General features: G+C 28.7%; 1 protein-coding gene across 1 annotated transcript; it reads left to right on the top strand.

Moving 5' to 3' along the window:
- Positions 1-19,206: 19,206 nt before the first annotated feature.
- Positions 19,207-20,501, top strand: LOC129308519 (CASP-like protein 1E1). Its single transcript, XM_054949663.1, has 2 exons — positions 19,207-19,577; positions 20,090-20,501. The coding sequence occupies exons 1-2, from the start codon at positions 19,336-19,338 to the stop codon at positions 20,427-20,429; spliced, it is 582 nt and encodes a 193-aa protein (XP_054805638.1). The 5' UTR covers positions 19,207-19,335; the 3' UTR covers positions 20,430-20,501.
- The last annotated feature ends 135 nt before the right edge of the window (positions 20,502-20,636 follow it).

The following is a 20,636-nucleotide window of genomic DNA, read 5'->3' as shown; positions in this document are numbered from 1 at the left end:
TTTAGTCTCAATATCTTTTCACTTTTTTAACACTAACACTGCTAATCTCATTAATAGAAAATGTCAACCTTGTAATATTAAATACTCACAAATCATTCTCAAATACTAGGATATTAAATTTAATTTTTAAAAATAAAAATTATTATATTAAAATATCATTATTTATATATTCCTTGTCATCATTTAAGATTATGATGTTAACACTTTCTATTAAGGACAATAACAATGTTAAGGTCAGAAAATTAAAAAGATACTTTATATTATGTATTCAAACTCCAAATTGAAACCCTGTGTGTGAAATTAAAATATCAAATGTGCATTTTTTTCAATAACAATGACAATAAAATAATAATAATAAATTTTTTTAGTAAGAATTGATAATTCTGAAAACAAAGGTTACAAGACCTGACATGCAAAAGAATCCCAAATAGCGCGTGCTTGAAACAACTAACAAGCCCATGGGCTTGCTGAATCTTAAGCAGCCCGAAGATGACTAAATCATGACAAAAAACATATGGAGTAAGAGAAAATTTTTAACATTTGAGTTGAAGTAAAAAAAAAAAAATATCCGGTAACTTTTTTGATTTTTCAAAAGGCACCCAATATCTTTAAATAAATGAAAATATGAGAATACTCATGAACTTATTATAATGAATGCAACCGTCTCCATCCGTTAACATTGATTGTTTAAAAAAAAAAAAAGCAAACATAAGGTGCAAAAAATATTGATAAATTTTTTTTGTAAGAGCTTCTGGTGTCCTAAAATAACCATCGGTGCATGAATTTTCATTAATTTTATAAAATAGGTCAACATTCTCCAATTCGTTAAATTCTCATTTTAGAATTTCACGATCATAAGTTATTTTAACAAATTGAGAAAGATTACAGTTAATAATTTGAATCAAACCTGACAAATCATCTCAAATAAGTCTAAAAAATCTTAGGACTAGACTTAAAAGTTAAAAAAAAAATTCTTTACTTTGAGCACATTCAGGCTGTCTAAATAAGTCTAAAGAAATTCAAGCCAAGCCTAAATTTAAATGACTTTACTCAAATACTCGAATTCTTTGTTTTATTATTAATAAAATTCAAAATTAAAATTAAATAAAAATTGAAATTGACTAAAAATAAAAAAAAATAAAATAATATTTAACAATTCAAATATTTGGCCAGCCTGAAATCCCTAGTTGTGAGGGTTGAGTTAGGCTATATAACTTCTTTCATAAAATTAATGAATATCCATACATCATTATTATTTTTAAGGATACATGAGAGACTATAGGAACAGTTTGTGAGTATTTTTACATTTTATGTTTACTTCTTTCTTTTTTAACAGTCAATATTAACAAATGTTAGTTAAATTTAATAGAATAAAGATTGTTATACTCATTATAATAAATTTATGAATATTCTTGTATCTTTGTTTATTTAAGTCATCTTTGATACAAGGAAGTTGGGAGGTGAGGAATGGGAATGAGAATGGAAATGGGTGAGGGATTGGCCAATTTGCATGTTTGGTACTTGTTAGGAGGCATTCCTAGGGAGAGCCTCATTCCCTCATCCGTATCCGTGGGAATAAAGCAGACCACCGCCGACCATGGGAATGATCCCCAACCCCAAGGAATGAAATTTTGTTGACCAAACTATCCTTATTTTAAATATTTTTATGCAAAATCACCTCTTTAAATTTTTGTAGGTCCTCGGTCATCCTCATCACCCTCTCTTTCATGCCGACGCCGTCGACGCATCTTCATCTCCCTCCCTCCTCCCAATGCCGGTGATTTCTTCATTACTCGACCAGAGCTAGTTCCTTCACTGATTTAGTGACCCACTACTACGTTTCGAAGCGTCTCGAATATGGGCATCAATCCCATGAGAGGCAAAATCATTGAAAAAATTTGAAGAATCCACTCGCCCAGAAGAACAGGTGGCCGGAAAATGGAACTAAAAAATTGCAAACTAAAAAAAAATCTGACTAAAAGCCAAAAAGATCTCACCTCCATTTTCACCTTAACATAGAGAAGTGTGGTAGCAATAGCATGTAAAGAAAGCATAGCAGCGAAATGGACCTTAACATGCTGCTCCATTTTTACAGAAAAAGAAAGCATATATAGCAGCAAAAATAAAAAATCGACCATTTTCACCGTTGCTGGTCGAAGTCGCTGCCATGGCTGCCGCCATTGCTTCTTCTTCCTTCTCTCCGTCGCTTCAGATCAGACTTGCAGATCGACTTTTAGGTTGAGATATAGCAGATAAGGCGTTGAGGAGTTATTTCCTGAAGATTTAGCCACATGACCCCAGGGACAAGCACGGCTTCTTCTCTCTTCTCTCTCCCAGGGCTCAATCTCGTCGTGATAACTTCAGCAAATTGGAAGATTTTTTTTCCAAATGAAAATAAGGGGCATTATGGTACATTGATATCATAATTATAAATATTAAATAAAATTTATATCACCGTTTCATATACCAAACATATTTTAAAATTTCATTCTTACTCGTTATCCTATTTTCATTCTCATTTTCGTTCTCATTAAAAATCATTCCATCATTATATCAAACGAATGCCCTAAAATACGAGATGTTTATAGAAAAAAAGTCGTTGGGTATTTTTGTCTTTTAATATTTAACATCTTGATTTGTTTTTTTGGGCCAGCACATTTTGATAGTTTAAAACAATGAGACGCTAATGAATTTTAATGAGATGTTTTAACTAGTAGTGACTTTTTATAAAGGAAACAATTAAGCATTAATTAGGGATAATGTTTTTAACTAGCACTGGCATTTTATAAAGAAAAAATTGAGCATTATTTAGGGATATTTTGCTGAAAAAAATATTTAATGCAGGGAACAAAATGAATAAGCTCTTATATAAATGGTCAAATTCAAAATAAAATGTTCAAAAACATCATATATTTAAGATATACGAGGAAATATTGTGGCAAAAAAAAGGCATGAGGGAGTATTATTTTAGTGCGAGAGAAAAGAAGGGGTGGTTTAATACTAATAGTCTATCATGTTCTTGTTAATTGAAAAATCTGATAAACACCCTAATCTTTTTAATAAAAAAATAGAATTTTCATTTTTTGTTCAACTTTTAAAGAAATTTAACTTATAAAATAATAAAATGTTTAGCCCAAACACAGTATAATCTTCTTTGGCCTCTTCCTCCTACCCCTCCTTTTCCCCGAGCAAAGCAGCTGTAATTGAATCAATCCTTGCTGGCATGGTGTTTGCAGCTGGGAGAGGCATGAGACAGCACACGTGCCATTAAATTGCAATAGTTGACATATTCTGACACTCCTATGCTCTTATTTATGGCAAGGAGGGTATTTAGTTTGGTTTTATTTTGTAAAATAATTGCATGATTTTTGTGTCTATTTTAATTCTTTTACTTTTATTAAATGTTAAAAAAATTATTAAATGTTAGAATATTTTATTTTTAAAATATGTAATATTTAATAAAGGTAAAGTTAAAACTTAAATTTTTAAACAAAATTAATGAAATTTAAGATTTTACTTGAATGCTAGAATGTTCTATTAAAACATGCTAAAAATAATTTATAAATAAAACTAAAAAAAATACTGCTATGTATGTATGTATGATGATTTTAAAATAAGACGGTTGGGAGTATGCTAATATATATGGGAAGGAATTATCTTATCTTTGGAAATAAATGGCCTCTTGAATTCATTCAAGGACTTTTGGTTTGTTAGTTGCACGTCTATTTTTTTTTTCTTAAAAGAAATAAATACTATACTACAATTCAATTTCTTTTTTTTTTTGCCAAAATACTATAATTCAATTTCAAAGAATGAGAAATTGGAAGAATTTCATTAAATGTGACTTTATTTTAAATCAATATCAAGTTACTCTCAAATTATATTGCAAGATCAAAAGATTAAAAAAGTTTATGTATAAAAATAGAACTTAAAAAATTAGAAATTTTACTGCACTTTCATGGTGCATATTTGAAAATAAAATTTTATGAGAAATATTAATTTAATGGATTGTTATTAATTACGTATGATTAGTTATCAAAACTCAAATGGATAATTTTTATACATAACTAATTTACCAACACTTATACATTTAAACATGAGCTATTAGTTATATATAGTTACTCATTAATTTCAAATAAGTTATTGTTAATTATGTAAAATTATTTATTAAAATCTGAATAAATATTTGTTTATGCAAGGCCAACACTTATACAATTAAACATATGTTATCAGTTTTTTCAACTTGTTCATTTTTGATTGAGTTGTTATTAATTATGCACAGTTATTTGTTAAAATTTGAATTGATACTTATTTGTGCATTCATAAAAATATATGAGTAATTAGATCTTTTCTCATGAAATCTCATTTTCAAATAGATACTTAGGAATGTAGTGAAATTTCATATTTTTAATATTTTTATTTGATATAAAAATTCTCGAAGTACTCTTAGGTAATATTTTTCCATTATGTTTTGTAGGAAAATGATAAAAATGCCTTTCAAATGATTTTTTATAACTTGACTTGATATTTTAATAATGATAAATGTTAACTCAATGAAGGAACATGTTAAAATACACATATTGTATATTCAATATTATTTTATAATAACATGAAGCGATTTGATTAAAACTTTAACTTGAATAATTATTTTAGAAAAATTATTCATATATTCAATAAAAGAAACTTGTTAACAATATGCGTTACACATTCAATCATATTGACATGTTACAACATGAAGTAATTTGTTAAAATTAAAACTTAATTTGTTATTTTAATATTATTAACTCAATTAAAAAACTAGTTACAGTACAAGTACATTTTGCTTATTAAATACTTCCTCTATTTAAAAATATAAAGTACTTTTAATCAAATCTCACCCCCAATAAAGTAGTTACCTACTTTTAAATTAATTTTATATTTTTATATTTACTTTTATTAAATACCCTATAATAAATATAAAGTCATTCATCAATAGAGGTATTTTTTTTTTAAAAAAAGCAATGATTACACCTCGAAAGACTAAAAATTTCTTATATTTTGAATAACTAACTCTTCAAAAAAGATCTTATATTTTTAAACAAAGGTAGTATTATTTTGTAACAACATAAAACGGATTTGTTAAAATTGTAAGTTGACTTATTATTTTAATAATATTAATTGTTTAAGTAGACTTTAATTATTTTAGTAATGTAACTTGACTTATTATTTTAATAATTTAACTAGTCAAGTTGCCATCATACTAAATTTAACGGCACAAAATAAATATGATTTTAAAAAAATATGTTATCAAATGATAATAGGCTTTTAGTTAAGTAACGAACGACGTTGTTGTAGTTGTCAAACTGAACGAAACCTAATATGAATTTTTTTTATGTTTAATAATAATAATAATAATAATAATAATAATAATAATAATAATAATAATACTATCCCTTGGTTTACCAATAAAAAGAGAAAATAACAAGTAAACTATTTGAAATAGACAAATGATAAAATAGTATTACGAAATTAGATAATCACTCCAAAATTTCTAGAGACTTATCTATTACTTTTATTTTTACAAAATTACATTTATGACCCTTTATAAATTAATAGAAAGTGTAGTTAAAATTTAAACTAAAGTTATTAATATATGAAACATAATTATTATTGCATAAATTGAAGTTTTGACTAATTGTGTTGTTAATAGTTAAATTAAAATTGTTCATCATTAAGTTAAAGTTGTGAACATGAAACTTACTTGTTATTACATAATTAAAATAACAAAAAACTGCATTTTATATATTAACAACATTACTTTTGTTATTATCAATTTTAGTTTATATATTAATAACAATGGTTTTTATTTTTTACTGAGTGTCAGAACGTAATTTTGCAAAAAAATTATGTCACCTAAATTTCTAAAAACGTTAAAGTAACCACCACGTTTCTCAATACTTATCCATTATTTGACTATTTTGATGAGATTTATGTATTATTTTTTATTAAAAAAAACCTAATTTGTTCTTCAGAGAAAACAAATGACTAAATTAAACTGAATGAATGAATCAATCTGTATTTTTTATTACTCACCTAAGTAGAACCAGTAATTTGGACAAGGTGAATTTATTCAGACTAAGCTCAAAATATCATATCCTATAAAAAAAGTCCATACAGCAAAGCTTAACTCTAACGTTTTTAGACTTCAGGCTTATTTGGGGTGGCCTGAATTTTTCAAACTTTTTAAAACTATTTTTCATTCTTTTTGAATTGATTTTAATTTGTAATTTATATTAAAGAGCTAATTAACATGAATATTATGAATTAGCCCTTTAATTTTTATCTAAATGCATTCAAAACATCCTACATTTTAGATCATCTCTCTGCAATTGGATTTATATCATCACTACGCAAATCTCCATACATTAAACTTGCCACTTGTTTATCGATTCCAACAGAAAGCACAATTCAGTGTTTATATCTCAATCTTGTATATGCATTGTCATGTTTGTCTTTGAAAGCTATCAGAGATAAGAGAGAAATCATATAATATTGGAAAATGCTATGTCTATTACTAATGTGATTAGTACAATATATATAATGAGAAAGAAACAATCTAATAATGACTATGTACAATAGTATCTTATCAGATAATATCTCTTAATAATGACATAATAAATAGTAATATATCTTTTAAATATTCTTGAGAGCATCTTTCCTTAAACTCAAGATGGTTTAATAGAGAACAAATGTTTGTCTACTAGAAACTAAAATTAGCATGGATGAAAAGACTTCATAAACAAGTCTATCCGCTGATACTTGATTTGAATTGGAACAAGTTGGATAGTGGCTTAGGTAATATGCTGCCAAGTAAATTAACAACCAATCTCAATTTGTTTGGTCCGTTTATGAAATACATCATTATGAGCAATTTAGATTGCAACTTGACTATCACAATAAATGTATGTGAGGGAGCTTTGAGATGCTCTTAACTCATCAAGTAACCAACGGAGCCAAAGTACCCTAGTGGTAGTATATTTTAGTACACGATATTCTGATTCTACATTGGAGCAAGAGGCTAATATCAGCTTCTTATTTCTCAAAAAGATAAGAGAATGATTGAGGAAGATACATAAACCAATCATAAACCATTGATCATCACGACTACCACCCTAATCGACACTAGAGTAAGCCCATAGCTTAAGAGAGGAGCTAGCAGAGAAGTGAAGCTCGTGATACAAAATGCCTTTGACATACCAAATGATCTAAAGAACTGCTACATAATGAGTTTGTGAGGCTCCGACATAAACTGGCTAACAATGTGGATTGCATAAGTAATGTTAGGATGGGTAACAGTAAGATAGAGGAGGCCTCCAACTAGTTGGTAGTAATGGGTGAGATTATCCAATAAGGTGTCATCGGTAGAATTATAGTGAACATTTAGTTCAATGAGAGTAGTTTCAACTTCATTGTTAGAGAGGTGAGCTCAGGATATCAAATTAGTGGCATGCTTGACTTGAGAGAGATATATACCATCACTTCTATGGTGGACCTCAAGCTCAAGAAAATAGTTCAATCTATCAAGATCTTTCATTTCAAATTACTAGCTTAAATGTCTTGAGCTCTTGAATTCTCATATCATCACTGCCTGTGATAATCATGTCATCAACATTCAACAGCAACAGAACAATACCATGAGCAGTAGAGCCAACAAAAAGAGTTGAATCATGAGGACTACCAGTAAAATCCAGTTGACTTATAATGTTACTAAACTTAGCAAACCATGCACGAAGAGCCTGCTTGAGCCTATATAGAGTTTGAACTTGTCTTTCAAATGTTGATACCGAGGTAAAGGCTTCATATACACTTCTTTTAAGTCTCTATTTAGAAAGGCATTTTTAGCATTCATTTGATAAAGAAGCCAATACTTAACAGCAACAATGGCTAGAAGGCTACGAATAGAAGTCACACAAGCAACAAGTGCAAAAGTCTCCTCATAATCGACATCATATTCCTGAGTAAATCCTTAGAGTACTAAGCGGGCCTTATGTTGCTTTAAAGAGGCATCTAAATGAATCTTGTTCTTATAAACCCATCGACACCCAACCAGAGTTTTACCAGGAGGAAGATTAACAAGATTCTAAGTATGCATTTTTCTCTAAGGCCTATAATTCCTCATCCATAACTTGCTGTCAAAGGGGATCACGAGAGACTTCCTTAAAGAATTTGGGTTCTTGAAACTAAAAAATGGTGAAAAAATAGATAACTGTGGCATTGCTTATAGTTATATTCCATGCATGCCAAAGTATTCAATCCTATAAAGGCAAAGTAAAAAGTATCTATACAAGGCTTGAGTTTTATCCAAGCTCTCTTAGCCCAAAGGTATTCTATAGTTAATTATATGAAGGGTAGGTTCTTGCTGACTACATCAGCTGTGAACACTGTATTTTGTCTGGGCATTTTTTTAATAATAAAATAAAATAAAATAACCTAGCTAAAAAAACAGAGAAGGTATTCTTGCTTAAATCAAATTTTTCTCTTAATCTGATTTCTAGAATAAAAAGAATAAGGGAGAGCATTAAAAAAGAGAGAGAAAATATATATTATAATAATAATATAAAAATTTATATCTAGGCGAATGAAATACTGAAAGGCCCAGCAATTTCATCCGGCCCACACACATAGCCAAAGGGATGAAAGACCAGAATGTGCGCGTGCGCACGCAGCCACAACGAGACCTGAACCAGATGCGACAGAACAAGAAAGAAAGCAGGAGAAGCAGTCAGTCAAACACACAGAAAGAAAGAAGAAAGGAGCCACAAACGGAAGAAAGAAGATCGGAGAGAGGTGGAGACCAGAGGAAAGAGGATGCAAAATAGAGCATACAATCAGGAAAAGAAGAAGCAAAGCGCAGAAATACATAGATGAGTCACGCACATGACCGAAGAGATCCAGAAGAAAAGTGTGAAGGCAAAAGAAGCAACACACGGCAAAGACACACACACACACACACACGGCGACGCAGCGGAAGAAAAGAAAAGGAAAAAGGTAAAGAAAGAGATACATGCGATCAAAAGGAGCAGAATAGGGATGGCGGTCTGAGATGGAAGCATGTAATGGTAAGTAATCGTTTGCTCTCTATTTAAAGCCTGAAATCTGAAGAAAGACGGGAAAAGAGGAAGAGAAATCAAAATCAGAAAGGTGATTTCTGGAAAGACGAGGAAGAGAAGGGAACTGGATTGAATTTCTAAAAAAAAGAGAGAGACCGTTAAGAGGATTTCTAAAAAGGGGGGACTGGATGAATTTTTAAAAAGAGGAAATTAGGCAAGGAGAGACCGAACCTCTGTCTATTTTTTTTAAGAAAAGAGACCGAGAAGAATTGAGGGAGACCACGGTTGAATCTGGAAATGATTTGAGTCTGTGAAGGCAGGAGGAGTTTGAAAATTCTCATCTGCTATAATAGGTTTGAAATTTATGCATATGAATTACTCTGGTTTTGATCGAGTAGCTTAGGTTTCCTGATGATTATCTGCCTTTTTTTTCTCCTTCTAACTGTGATGTGGTGTTGGGAATCTGGAATTGAAATTAGAAAGATTCTTTTTTTGTGTTCTCCTTATTTAGTTAATTAGCTGGAATATCTAGGTTTAGCACCATATATGTATGTGTTGAACTAAGGAATCTGGGATTAACTCAATGTATATATGTGTCGGATGAATGATCTGGGTTCAGCTCAATATACTAGTGTGTTGAATGAATGATCTTGGTTTAGCTCCATACATGTATTTACTAAATGAATGTTTGAAACTATCTTTGCATTGCACGGTTAGACGAGTACACGACAATGTGGTTATGAGTTTGAATCATATTTTTATTTTTTTTATGCTCCTTAGTGATCAGATCATGTTTACTTATTAATCATGAGAATTTGTTAATTAATTATGAAAATTGTTAATTTCATGGTGACCATTCTGGATGCGGTTGGATCATAATGTTAATTTTTATCTTTTTAATTTATTAGCCATGTGAGATTTTTAAGAAATCCACATAGGCATTTTAAAATGGTAATCTACCATGAAAATTAATAAAGTTTTACAGGTGGATAGATCCAACTTGTATAAATAACGATATAAATTCCAATGATTCTCTATAATCGTTAATTTTATTTATTTATTTATTTATTTTCTAACTTAAATTGATAAAATGTCTAAGTTTATTTTTGTGTGGAGATTTAAGGAATTTTCAAAGAGATTTAAAATAATATTATCGTAATAAATCCTCATAGATAATGTGGTTGTCAATTTATATATAAGTTTTTGTAAATAAAATAGAATAATAAATATTTTTTAAATTAATTAAATTAATATATTTACGAAATGACCTTCAAATCATTTGAATTATTTGAATGTCCATGAGTGACAATAAGTCTCCGTAGACATATTTAATTTTTTTTAAAGAAATATATTTTTTTACGTTGACAAAGTAAATTTAAAAAAAATAAAAAAGGTATAACAGAGAAAATAGTTTCAAACATAAATGGAAATAGAAAATTATCTTTGCAAATTAAAATCATCCAACGCGCAGTTTATAAAAATTGTTTTGTTTATGAGTGATAAGTTTTTTCCTCTTTTATGAGAATTTAAAAATAAGGAAAACCATAGACAATATTTTAAGCTCGAATTACGTGAACTTTAATCCCTATCACAGGTACATAGGCCTCAAAATCAGATTCTGAGTCAATCTTCCCCGTAAATAAATAAATATTTCTCGTTTAATGTTATCATTTTTATGTCAAACACATAAATGTAAAAGAAATAATTAAAAATAATTTTAAAAATTATATTAATATTGCATAAAAACTTTAAGTAACCGTTCTCGCGAATGGTGCTGTGAGGTGTCTAACACATTTTTCACACTCAACCGACTCCCGAACCCATTTTTCGTTTTCGCAGACCACCCTTATCCTCCTTTAAATGATTTTTCGAGATTTCCCTCAAAATTTTAGTGGCGACTCTCATTTCTCTAATATTCTTTTTAAAGCCGGAATCTCCACTCTCACACGTCTGTTGTTACATTTTTGAGTGTGATATCGGCGATGGCAATTGTAGGACAAGAAGAGTCAGAGCTCAAAAGGTGTGTGGGTTGTAACATGAGATATGATGATTGGACAAGAAGGGAAGCTTGAAAGGGTTTTCGCGAGGCGTGCGAGTTGTGAATATGTTTATCTCTCATTTGTGGAAATTTGAATTGTGTTCCTATCAAAAAAAAAAAAACAAGAAATTAGATTCATGTTACTTTATTATTCAATTTGGGCATCCTGTCTGCGTAGTTTAATTATTTTTTTACGCGCACGTGCCCATACACACATACGTGTATGTTTAAGGTATTTGTGTCGGGCTTACTCAGGTGTAACTATTTTTTTTCTAATGTTAAACCCTGCCTTAAAGTTTTTTAGATTTATTTAGACTAATACGCTAGACTTGGCCTGTATTACTCGGTCTACACTTAAGCTAGCTTTAGGTAGTTATAGTCCTAGAGCTATTTCACGCTCACTCCATATAAGCATCAATCATTGTCAACTTCTTGTTCCAAAAAAAAATTGCCTTGAAAAATAATTTCTTTTTAGATAATAAATTTTAATATTCTTTTTGGCTTTTTTCTTTTAGGATGAATTAAAAAATTAATAAAAATTATTAAAAAAATATTTATTTAATAAAAATTTAACTCATGATATATAAGATAGTTGGTTTAAATATTGTTAATAATATAAAAATTTTGTTAATAAATGACTTACAAATATCGTTATAAGTAGTTCTTAAATCTGGAACATACTTTTGGAGCGGCGAGTGACTAGGATGTAAATTCCCTCATCGTTTTTTATTTTATATGTATACATATAATATATATATATATATAAACAGAGAGAGCGCGTGCATGTGAACAGAAGAGGGGGCGTGTACGTGACAGATATGACATGTCGCCAAACGAGTGATTCCACCTTTAATGCTTGCCTTCCGTGCTACAACTGCTCAGATTTCTTTTCACAACAATAAGTAACGCTATTTATAATCTATTAATATTTAATAATTGAAACTAAAGAGTTCAATTATCTTAAGTTAGTGAAAGATGATATTTTTTTATTAAGTCATGTCATGTTCCGTATCCATTTTAAATTTTCTTCCATCCAATTCTAGTTGATGTTGACATTTTAAGATATAAATAAATTGGAAGTCATATTATGTATTAATTACACATGAGATTGAGTATTCTATACATGAGATTCAACATTTTGTAAATCAAATCAACATGATTCGTTCATAAATTATATCTACTATAAATTTTATTGCGAATCATATAATTTATAAATCATGATCAATATGTGTCATTTCTCTAATGTTGATTTCAAATGATCAAATTTGGTTATATATTGAGGTCAAAAAAATATTATATATTTATATAGTTGAATAGATTATTTTCAAATTGATAATTTGTCATGACACCAGGCGTTAACAAATTATCACACTTAATTTATACAAATACAATTAAAGACCTTGCAGATCTCTCATGTTATCAAAATAATAAATATTCAAAATATTGAATATAAATGCTTTAAATTTGAAATCTCAACCTTTCAAAAACCATTAAAAACTAATCCAATGTATATTTTATTGCTTAACGAAAGCCTACAACTTATAGAAGCATTATATGATGGGAAAATCGAAGCAAAATAACGTTTCAAAAAGATGGTCATATGCCACAGCATGTGGTAAAAAACAAGAAATCCACGCTTTGTGACGCGCGTATCAGATTTTATTATCAGTGACAGCTCACTAATTTGATTTGTGATGTGCCCTATTTTTTATATGAAATTCGATTAAAGTGATTCAAGCGTCTATGCAAAACTTATTTAATAAGCTAACCAATTTGAAAATTGAATACCCAAATATAAAATAGCCACTCTTTATCATTTTCACCCAATTTTCAAGTACCCCAAATTTAATCCTTATATTATTAGTCACTTCTAAAGGCTTGACCACATTAATAGAACATATTTCACCTGATTAGCAATAATATCAATGCAATCACACATTCACACAAACTTGTCATCAAACTACCCTTCTACACATAACAGAGCTGATTTTTCATAATTTTCTATATATAAACATTCATTGTCTAATATTTACACATCCACCATACTTTTGCACCCTTATCTTAGCCTTACAAATCACATTTTACTAATATCACACATCAAACTAAGATTTCCATAAAAATAATACACATGTTAATAAGACATGCTCATGCATTCCTATGGCAATTTAAATTATTAAATATTTATACAAAATTCATTACATAAAACTCTTGAAGCACAGCGGTAGCACCACTAATGCTTGTCTTGAATCTTTCCTTTTGCCTTGTTCACTATCAAAATTGTAAAAATATAATTACGAGATGAAATAAACATCTCAATAAGAATAAATTCATGACTATCAATTCATAGGAATAACTATAAACAAGTAAAAGCTTATATAACACACCACACACCATACATTCATTTTTGTAAAACTATTTTCACACACTAGCATGATCTTCCTACCATCCGATCATCCATATCATCTCGACTGAAATCAAAGGCTCCATTGGACCAATCACACACATTGATCTACATACATCTTTTGTGTAGAATCACTTGGTTATAAGTATTCTGTCCTATTTTCAAATTATGATTTTTTCCCTATCACACATGATTGAGGTGCCGTCACTCTAATACTATATCTCACAAATGCTTAGAAGCATAATCTTAACACCGTACCTATATGGGCACTCAAGATAAAATCTCTAACGTCGTACCTTGTCGAGCACTCAAAAGAATATATGATATATGGTCTTTCAATATTCTTCTTATCGGTGAACTCTCACCTTAATATGATCATGCTCAAATTTTCTCAAATACAACCACCCACATGTTTGTAATTCAAGCCTTATATCACACATACTATGTGTTGTGTGTATATATATATATATTACAAATCAATTTCTTTAAATTATTCCACAATAACATACTTATACATAATTCTAATGCACAATATCTCAATATCACAAACATGCAATAATTTCAAAACACATATAAAGTATTACATTATTACTCACAAACATTTAAGCAAATTAATAAAACAAAGTGAATTATTCAATTACCTTAACCCTTCTGTTACTAAAAAGGTTACTTATAATTGTCTTTCTAGTACTTAACATCACAACTCACTTTCACTTTCTCAAATTGCATATGCTCTACACAAATTATCACTAGTGGTCATTTATAAATTGACCACAAGTACTAATTATCACTATTATCCATAATTAATCATTCATGTTCTTTCACTTAGCCACTTTAAGTCTTAATCACCTTCTTTAACCTTCCTATCACTTCTACAAATCTCAACACATCTTACACCAAATTTTCTCCCCTTCCACTATCAAGTTAGGGCTAAAACTCAGCCTAGAGCCTCAAAGCTTAATCATGACTTTTCAAATTAGTCACAAAATCTTAGTTTGATTTCAAGAATATTTTTATTACTATAGGGCAAGAATAAATCCATTAAAACTCTTTGATTTAATTTTTTATAACTTAACCAAGAGAATTATAATAGAATCGAAGTTTTAGGATAGTATAAAACTTATTTAATAAGTGGTTGTTTGAAAATACCTCTCAGGCTCCAAGATTCGATGCCCTAGTAGAGACAAGCCTTCTCCTCCTCTCTCTTGCTGATCCCATGAGTTGACCACACATCAATTTTTTTAAAGTTTTGTGCCACAACGTGTACAGCATATGCTACAACAACATGTGGCACGGTAAAGAACATCTCACAATGCTCACATATTTTGCTCTGAAACATCGTTGTTCCACTCGATTCTATTTATTTAACATCCAACAACCCAAATACCAAAATATAAGTTTACCATTCAAATTCCAACTACCCACTAATTTACAACCTATTAACAATTAGTTTTATAATTAAAAATTTAAGATGTTACAGATAGCACTTGTTAGGAATTATTCAACAAAATCAAAAGAGATAACCTAAAAACAAGGAGGGTACAAATAGGATGGTGGGAGTGGGACAATCAACACCACATTTTAATTCAACTTAAAGCATTTCAAGCTCCAGTTTATATATTATTTCTTCATATATACTTACTCTCTTAAATTATAATATAATAATTGTTAAATAATTTTAAAAAAATTGATTAAAAAAAATGATTTTTTTAAAATTTCATATCTTTTCAATTTTGTTATTGAATGTAATAAATATAATATTTGACTCATTCAAAATACCCTTATTAATATTTAATAATAAGGTAAGGTATAATTAAAAAAAAATATAGCACATATCCAATGCTCTATATTTTGAATCAAATAAAGTTTTTAAAAAATAGTTTATATTGTTGATCCAAAATGAGTACATTATTAAACACTAATCTATTCGATGGGAAACTTTCCACGTTAAGATAAACCTAGTAATGACTAATATCCTAAAAATACAAAGGAGCTCTTTCTTGCTGAATAATTTATTAATAAGCATGCAAAATATATATTAAAAATTAGCTAAAATATATAAAACTTCTTTAAATTTAAACAGATGCACAAAACTCCTTTCACATTTAAAAATTTAAAATTATTTCTCTAAATTTTTTTTTACAATAGGCTCCACTACTATTATTTTTTAAGTTATTTTATTAATAGAAGTTGTCATGTTATATTAAAAAAACGTATATAGTGAATGCCATATATAGTGAAGGACTCAAAAAATTTATTGAAAGGGGGTAATATTTAAACTAAATATAAATATTGATATTTTGGAAAATATGATTCTAAATATTAATTAAAGTAATATATAAATAAAATACTTGAAAAGTTTAAAAATGTATATTAGTTTCATTTGTGTCGTAAATTTACTCTTATAATAAGTATAAGAGTAAATAATATTTTTAAATATGTAGTACTTGATACTTTTAAGAGAGTATGGGATAATTGATTTTTTAAGGAGGAAATTATAATTTAGAGAGAGGCAAGTGCAATTTTAATTAAAAATCAAAAACAATTTTTGTTATTTTAATGGGGGCAATTACTTCCCCAACCTGTGCATCCTACATGTTTTTTTTTTTCCTCAAATGATATGAATGCTTCTATTGATAAAATAATTGAAAAGAAATGTAGGAAAGCTTATAGTAAAAAAAAAAATATTAATTTTAAAAATTTTAAAATAAGAGAGTTCTTGCGCAAATCCCAAATTTTATATATTTTAAACCTTGAAAATTGAGATAATGATTGGGAGGTCCCAAAAAATAATTAATTAAGTTTCAAGTGTTAAATTTTAAGAATTTATAACTCAATTTATAATTTTATAATTTTATTATAATGAATTTATAACATGTATTTAAATTTTAACAGAATATAAGTTGTAAATTTATTAGAACATAATTACAAAATTGATCGATTGTGTAACAAATTTTTAAAATTTAATACTTAAATCTAATTTAAATTAATTAATATTTTTAAAATCTCTTTATCATTCTCTCTTGAAAATTTGATAAGAATGAATAAGATATAAATAAGCAAATGAAGGGCTAAACATGTGAAAGAGCTACATAGGAATGATGGGACTTGGTTTCTGTACTCGTGCTGCCCCTTCTTCCTATCCTCCCCCACCCTCTTATTAATTTTAAACCATCCAAATTTAATATTTTTTATTTCATATATTTTAAAATAAAAAATTATATAAATTTTAACAAATCCATTTATTAGTCTAGATAATCTAAATTTATATGAGTAGTCCATATTTAATTCATAAAAATTATTAAAAAAATTTAATATTGAACCTATATTGTTTAAAATATATCAAAAAAATAATTTATAAAATATTTGATATTAAATATGAAATATTATATGAAATTTGGACTGCACAAATAGGTGAATAAATTTATTAAAAATTTATATATTAAATATATCTAAAAAATTAATTTATAAAATATTTAATATTAAATATGAATAATTTATATTAAATTTAGACTGTACAGACAAATAAAAAAATTTATTATATAATTTTTATTTTAAAACAAAAATATTAAATTTAAACCCTCCAATAATGTGGACGGTCCAACAGTTTCGGAGGAGGGAATCCAATTTCAGGAACGGTGAATGATGAGGGCGTGATGTGACGGGAATCCCGCAGTCATATGCAATCCACGCCACTCACCCAGCTCACCACCTTCTTCTAATTAATTGCTTCCTAATTATTCATCAAATTCATTTTTTCCACTCTTTTTCCCAAACTCATCAACCCAACCAACTCAATTCCGATTCCATATGGACCCATTTCTTCTGATTTTCACACTGACAACGCTAATATATGTAGTAGAAGGTGTTAAGAAAACCTTTAAAATTAACAAGTTTTTACTTATACTCTCTAATAAAGATAAAAAAAAACTATTTTCAATAATTTTTTTTAACATTTAATAAAGATATAAACGAAAAATAAACATAAAAAAATAATAAAGTATTATATAAATAAAATTAAAATTAATTTTCTCTCTATCTGATGAATAAGATTAAAAGAGGGGCGCTATTTTATCTTCATCATGAATTATGATGATGACATGCTTGGATTGGAACTCACATGCTACCCCTTGAATATAGGATGAGCTGCTGGTGATTTAATTTTCAGACTCGCTTGCTGATGCTACAATAATGTAGTGGATAAACATATTTTGTTACGACTTCTTTTTGTCTACTCATTACTAGCTTTTAAATTAGTAGTGTTTTAACTAGTAACTTGTTTATATATATATATATATATATAAAAGGTCAGTCATATGAATTAAATAATGTCATTATATTTTATTAACATTTAAATCTTTTTATATGTTGCTAAATAAAACCTCTTTTAGTTAATAACTTTGTCTAATATTCTCTTTGATAATGATGTATTTACACTAATTAAGATAACAAAAAATTATTACTCCCTCTGTCTTAAATTATAAGATATTATATTTTATTAACATTCAAATCTTTTTATATGTTGCTAAATAAAACCTCTTTTAGTTAATAACTTTGTCTAGTATTCTCTTTGATAATGATGTATTTACACTAATTAAGATAGCAAAAAATTATTACTCCCTTTGTCTTAAATTATAAGACATTTTTGAGAAAATTTAATATTCCAAAATATAAGATGTTTTGAGAAAAAAATGGGTTTCATTAATGATATTTTTTTAACATTATCCTCCCTGTTATATTCTCTCTTTAATATTCTTTCATAAATAGAATATTAAATGAAAGGCATTTTCAAAAATTTATATTTTTATTTTGAAAAAAATTAAGTTATAACATGTAGTTAATGAGCTTTATTGATATGTATGATTTTATTTAAAAGTATTTTATAATTTAAGATAGAGAGAATATATAATGATTTGACTTAAACTTGTTTTTGTGGTAAACGAGTTGAAAACAGGGAAAAGAGACAAAAATATTAAAAAGTCGTCGATCAGAAGCATCTAATAATTTAAAATGAGAAAAAGTGTATGAGTGCTTAAGAAATTATTTTTTCAATGCATCTGTAACTAAACTGTTACTACAATATAATGGTTAACATTTTTGAATTTTAATGGTTTGATTACAGATGCACCAAAAAAGTAACTTCTTGAGCACTCATGCACTTTTCTTCACTTTTGACTATTGAATAGTGGATACTCTTGGCCAACAGTTTATTGGGTATTTTTGCCCTTGAAAATATTACCTTTGTTGTAAATTATAAAATATTTTTAAAAAAATTTGATATCCCAAAATATAAGACACTTTGATTAAAAAATTTAATTAATTATATTTTTTTAATATTACACTTTTTATATATTCTCTCCCTTTAATATTCTTTCACCAAGAAAGTATTAAATGAAAAGTATTTTTAAAAATTTATATTTATATTTTAAAAAAATAAAATTATAAAATATATTTAATAAATTTTATAGCTAAGTATGATTTTACTTAAAAATGTCCTTTTTTTTATGAGGTAAAAAATATTTGTAAGTGATATACGATGCAGTGGTACACCACACGGCTGTTGGTTAAGTGTTACAGTAGCAATTAGTTCGCGACACTTAAATGTGATGAACTGTTGTATCTTGTCGCTTATCGCTTACCTTGCGCCATTAATGCTTCCAGCCTTCCACACAGAAACACAATGGCATGGATTTCCTTCAGCATTCAACACAGTCCCATTTTTTGACCTCGTGACGGATCCATCCTCGCCTATTTAAGACATCACCCATATTCCCTCTTCTGCACAACTTTTAATTGAAGGATCAGAGATGGAGATGAGCAAAGCAGGAGAAGGAGGATCTGGAGCCAACATTGCAAATTATAGTTACGAGAGCAAGAAAGCCAAGGCCTGTGATTTGCTGTTGAGGGTTTTAGGGTTGGTGTTCTCTCTTGTTGCCGCTGTTCTGGTTGGCATAGATAAGCAGACGAAGCTGGTAGATCTCAAGATCTCGGATGCTTTAACTATCAACCTTCCTGTTCCTGCTAAGTACCATTACGTGTCTGCCTTCGTGTAAGTCCTCTCCACTCATGTCCACTATCATTGAAAATCAGGTTAAGCCAGGCTTTTATATTAAGCGTTTCAAAAGATTGTCTGGTTCACTAAAGTAATTTAAGTTACTTGATTAGAAATCTTTTAAACTTTATATATTCTTAATCTACTTTTTAATTACTAGATGTGAGATTTCTTTCTCTAATACTCTCTTAATGTTATACTCTTTTTTTTATTCCATCTTCTTCTTTTTCTTCTTCTCTAGAATTATACTCTTTTTTTTTTAGTCTCATATGCCTTTGAAATAGTTTTTGATACCATGTTGAGTTTTTATATGAAGTACTTTTGAGAATTGCTTACTTCATCTTAATAGCTTAAGCTAAGCGGTTAAACATGTCATGAGTTTTATATATTTCTAATCTATTTTCTAATTACTAAAAATGGAATTTCTTTCTATAATAGTTTAAAACATTAATTTCTCCATTTTTCTGGGAAAAAAGGAGCTGAGTAAAAGATGTGGATGCATGAACCAGGTACTTTGTGGTGGCGAATGCAATAGCATGTGGGTACGCAGGGGTGAGTGCTGTAGTAGGAGGGGTTGCAAGCAGAGGAGGAAGAAGAAGCAGAGGACTTGAAGCAGTGATGAGAGTGATGGACTCAGTGATGGTGGGATTGCTGTTCTCAGCCTGTGGAGGCGCCATAGCTGTGGGAGTGATTGGCTTCCAAGGCAATTCCCATCTTCAATGGCACAAAGTCTGCAATGTCTTCTCCAGATTCTGCCATCAAGTCGCTGCTGCTTCTCTTTTGTCTCTTCTTTCATCCTTAACCTTCCTCCTCCTCCTCCTCCTTCCTGCCCTCAGGGCCATTTATTAGTGCTCATTTCCACTCTGTTTCTGTCTCTCATTTGTTGTTTCAACCCATTAATAAACTTTCATATTCTCTTCTTCTTGCTTCTTTCGTTTAATTTTATATCTTCATCCAACGATAAAAGATTGACTATTGTTCACTTCTTCACCCTTCTCATATATATATATATATATATATCAGATTGAATCCAGATCCGCCGATCTATTTCGGCTG

This window comes from Prosopis cineraria, unplaced genomic scaffold (genome assembly GCF_029017545.1).
Source record: "Prosopis cineraria cultivar Desert tree isolate PC_DT_omini unplaced genomic scaffold, ASM2901754v1 PC4, whole genome shotgun sequence".
NCBI lineage: Eukaryota > Viridiplantae > Streptophyta > Magnoliopsida > Fabales > Fabaceae > Prosopis > Prosopis cineraria.
The sequence above is the reverse complement of the archived record's forward strand: the minus strand, read 5'-3'. Positions and strand labels throughout refer to the sequence as shown.

What these genes read in the sequence shown, in the direction of transcription:
- LOC129308519 (XM_054949663.1), top strand. Translation starts at nt 19,336, where the DNA reads ATGGAGATGAGCAAAGCAGGAGAAGGAGGATCTGGAGCCAACATTGCA. An exon ending in CATTACGTGTCTGCCTTCGT is followed by an intron (nt 19,578 to 20,089) that starts GTAAGTCCTCTC and finishes TGCATGAACCAG; the next exon opens with GTACTTTGTGGTGGCGAATG.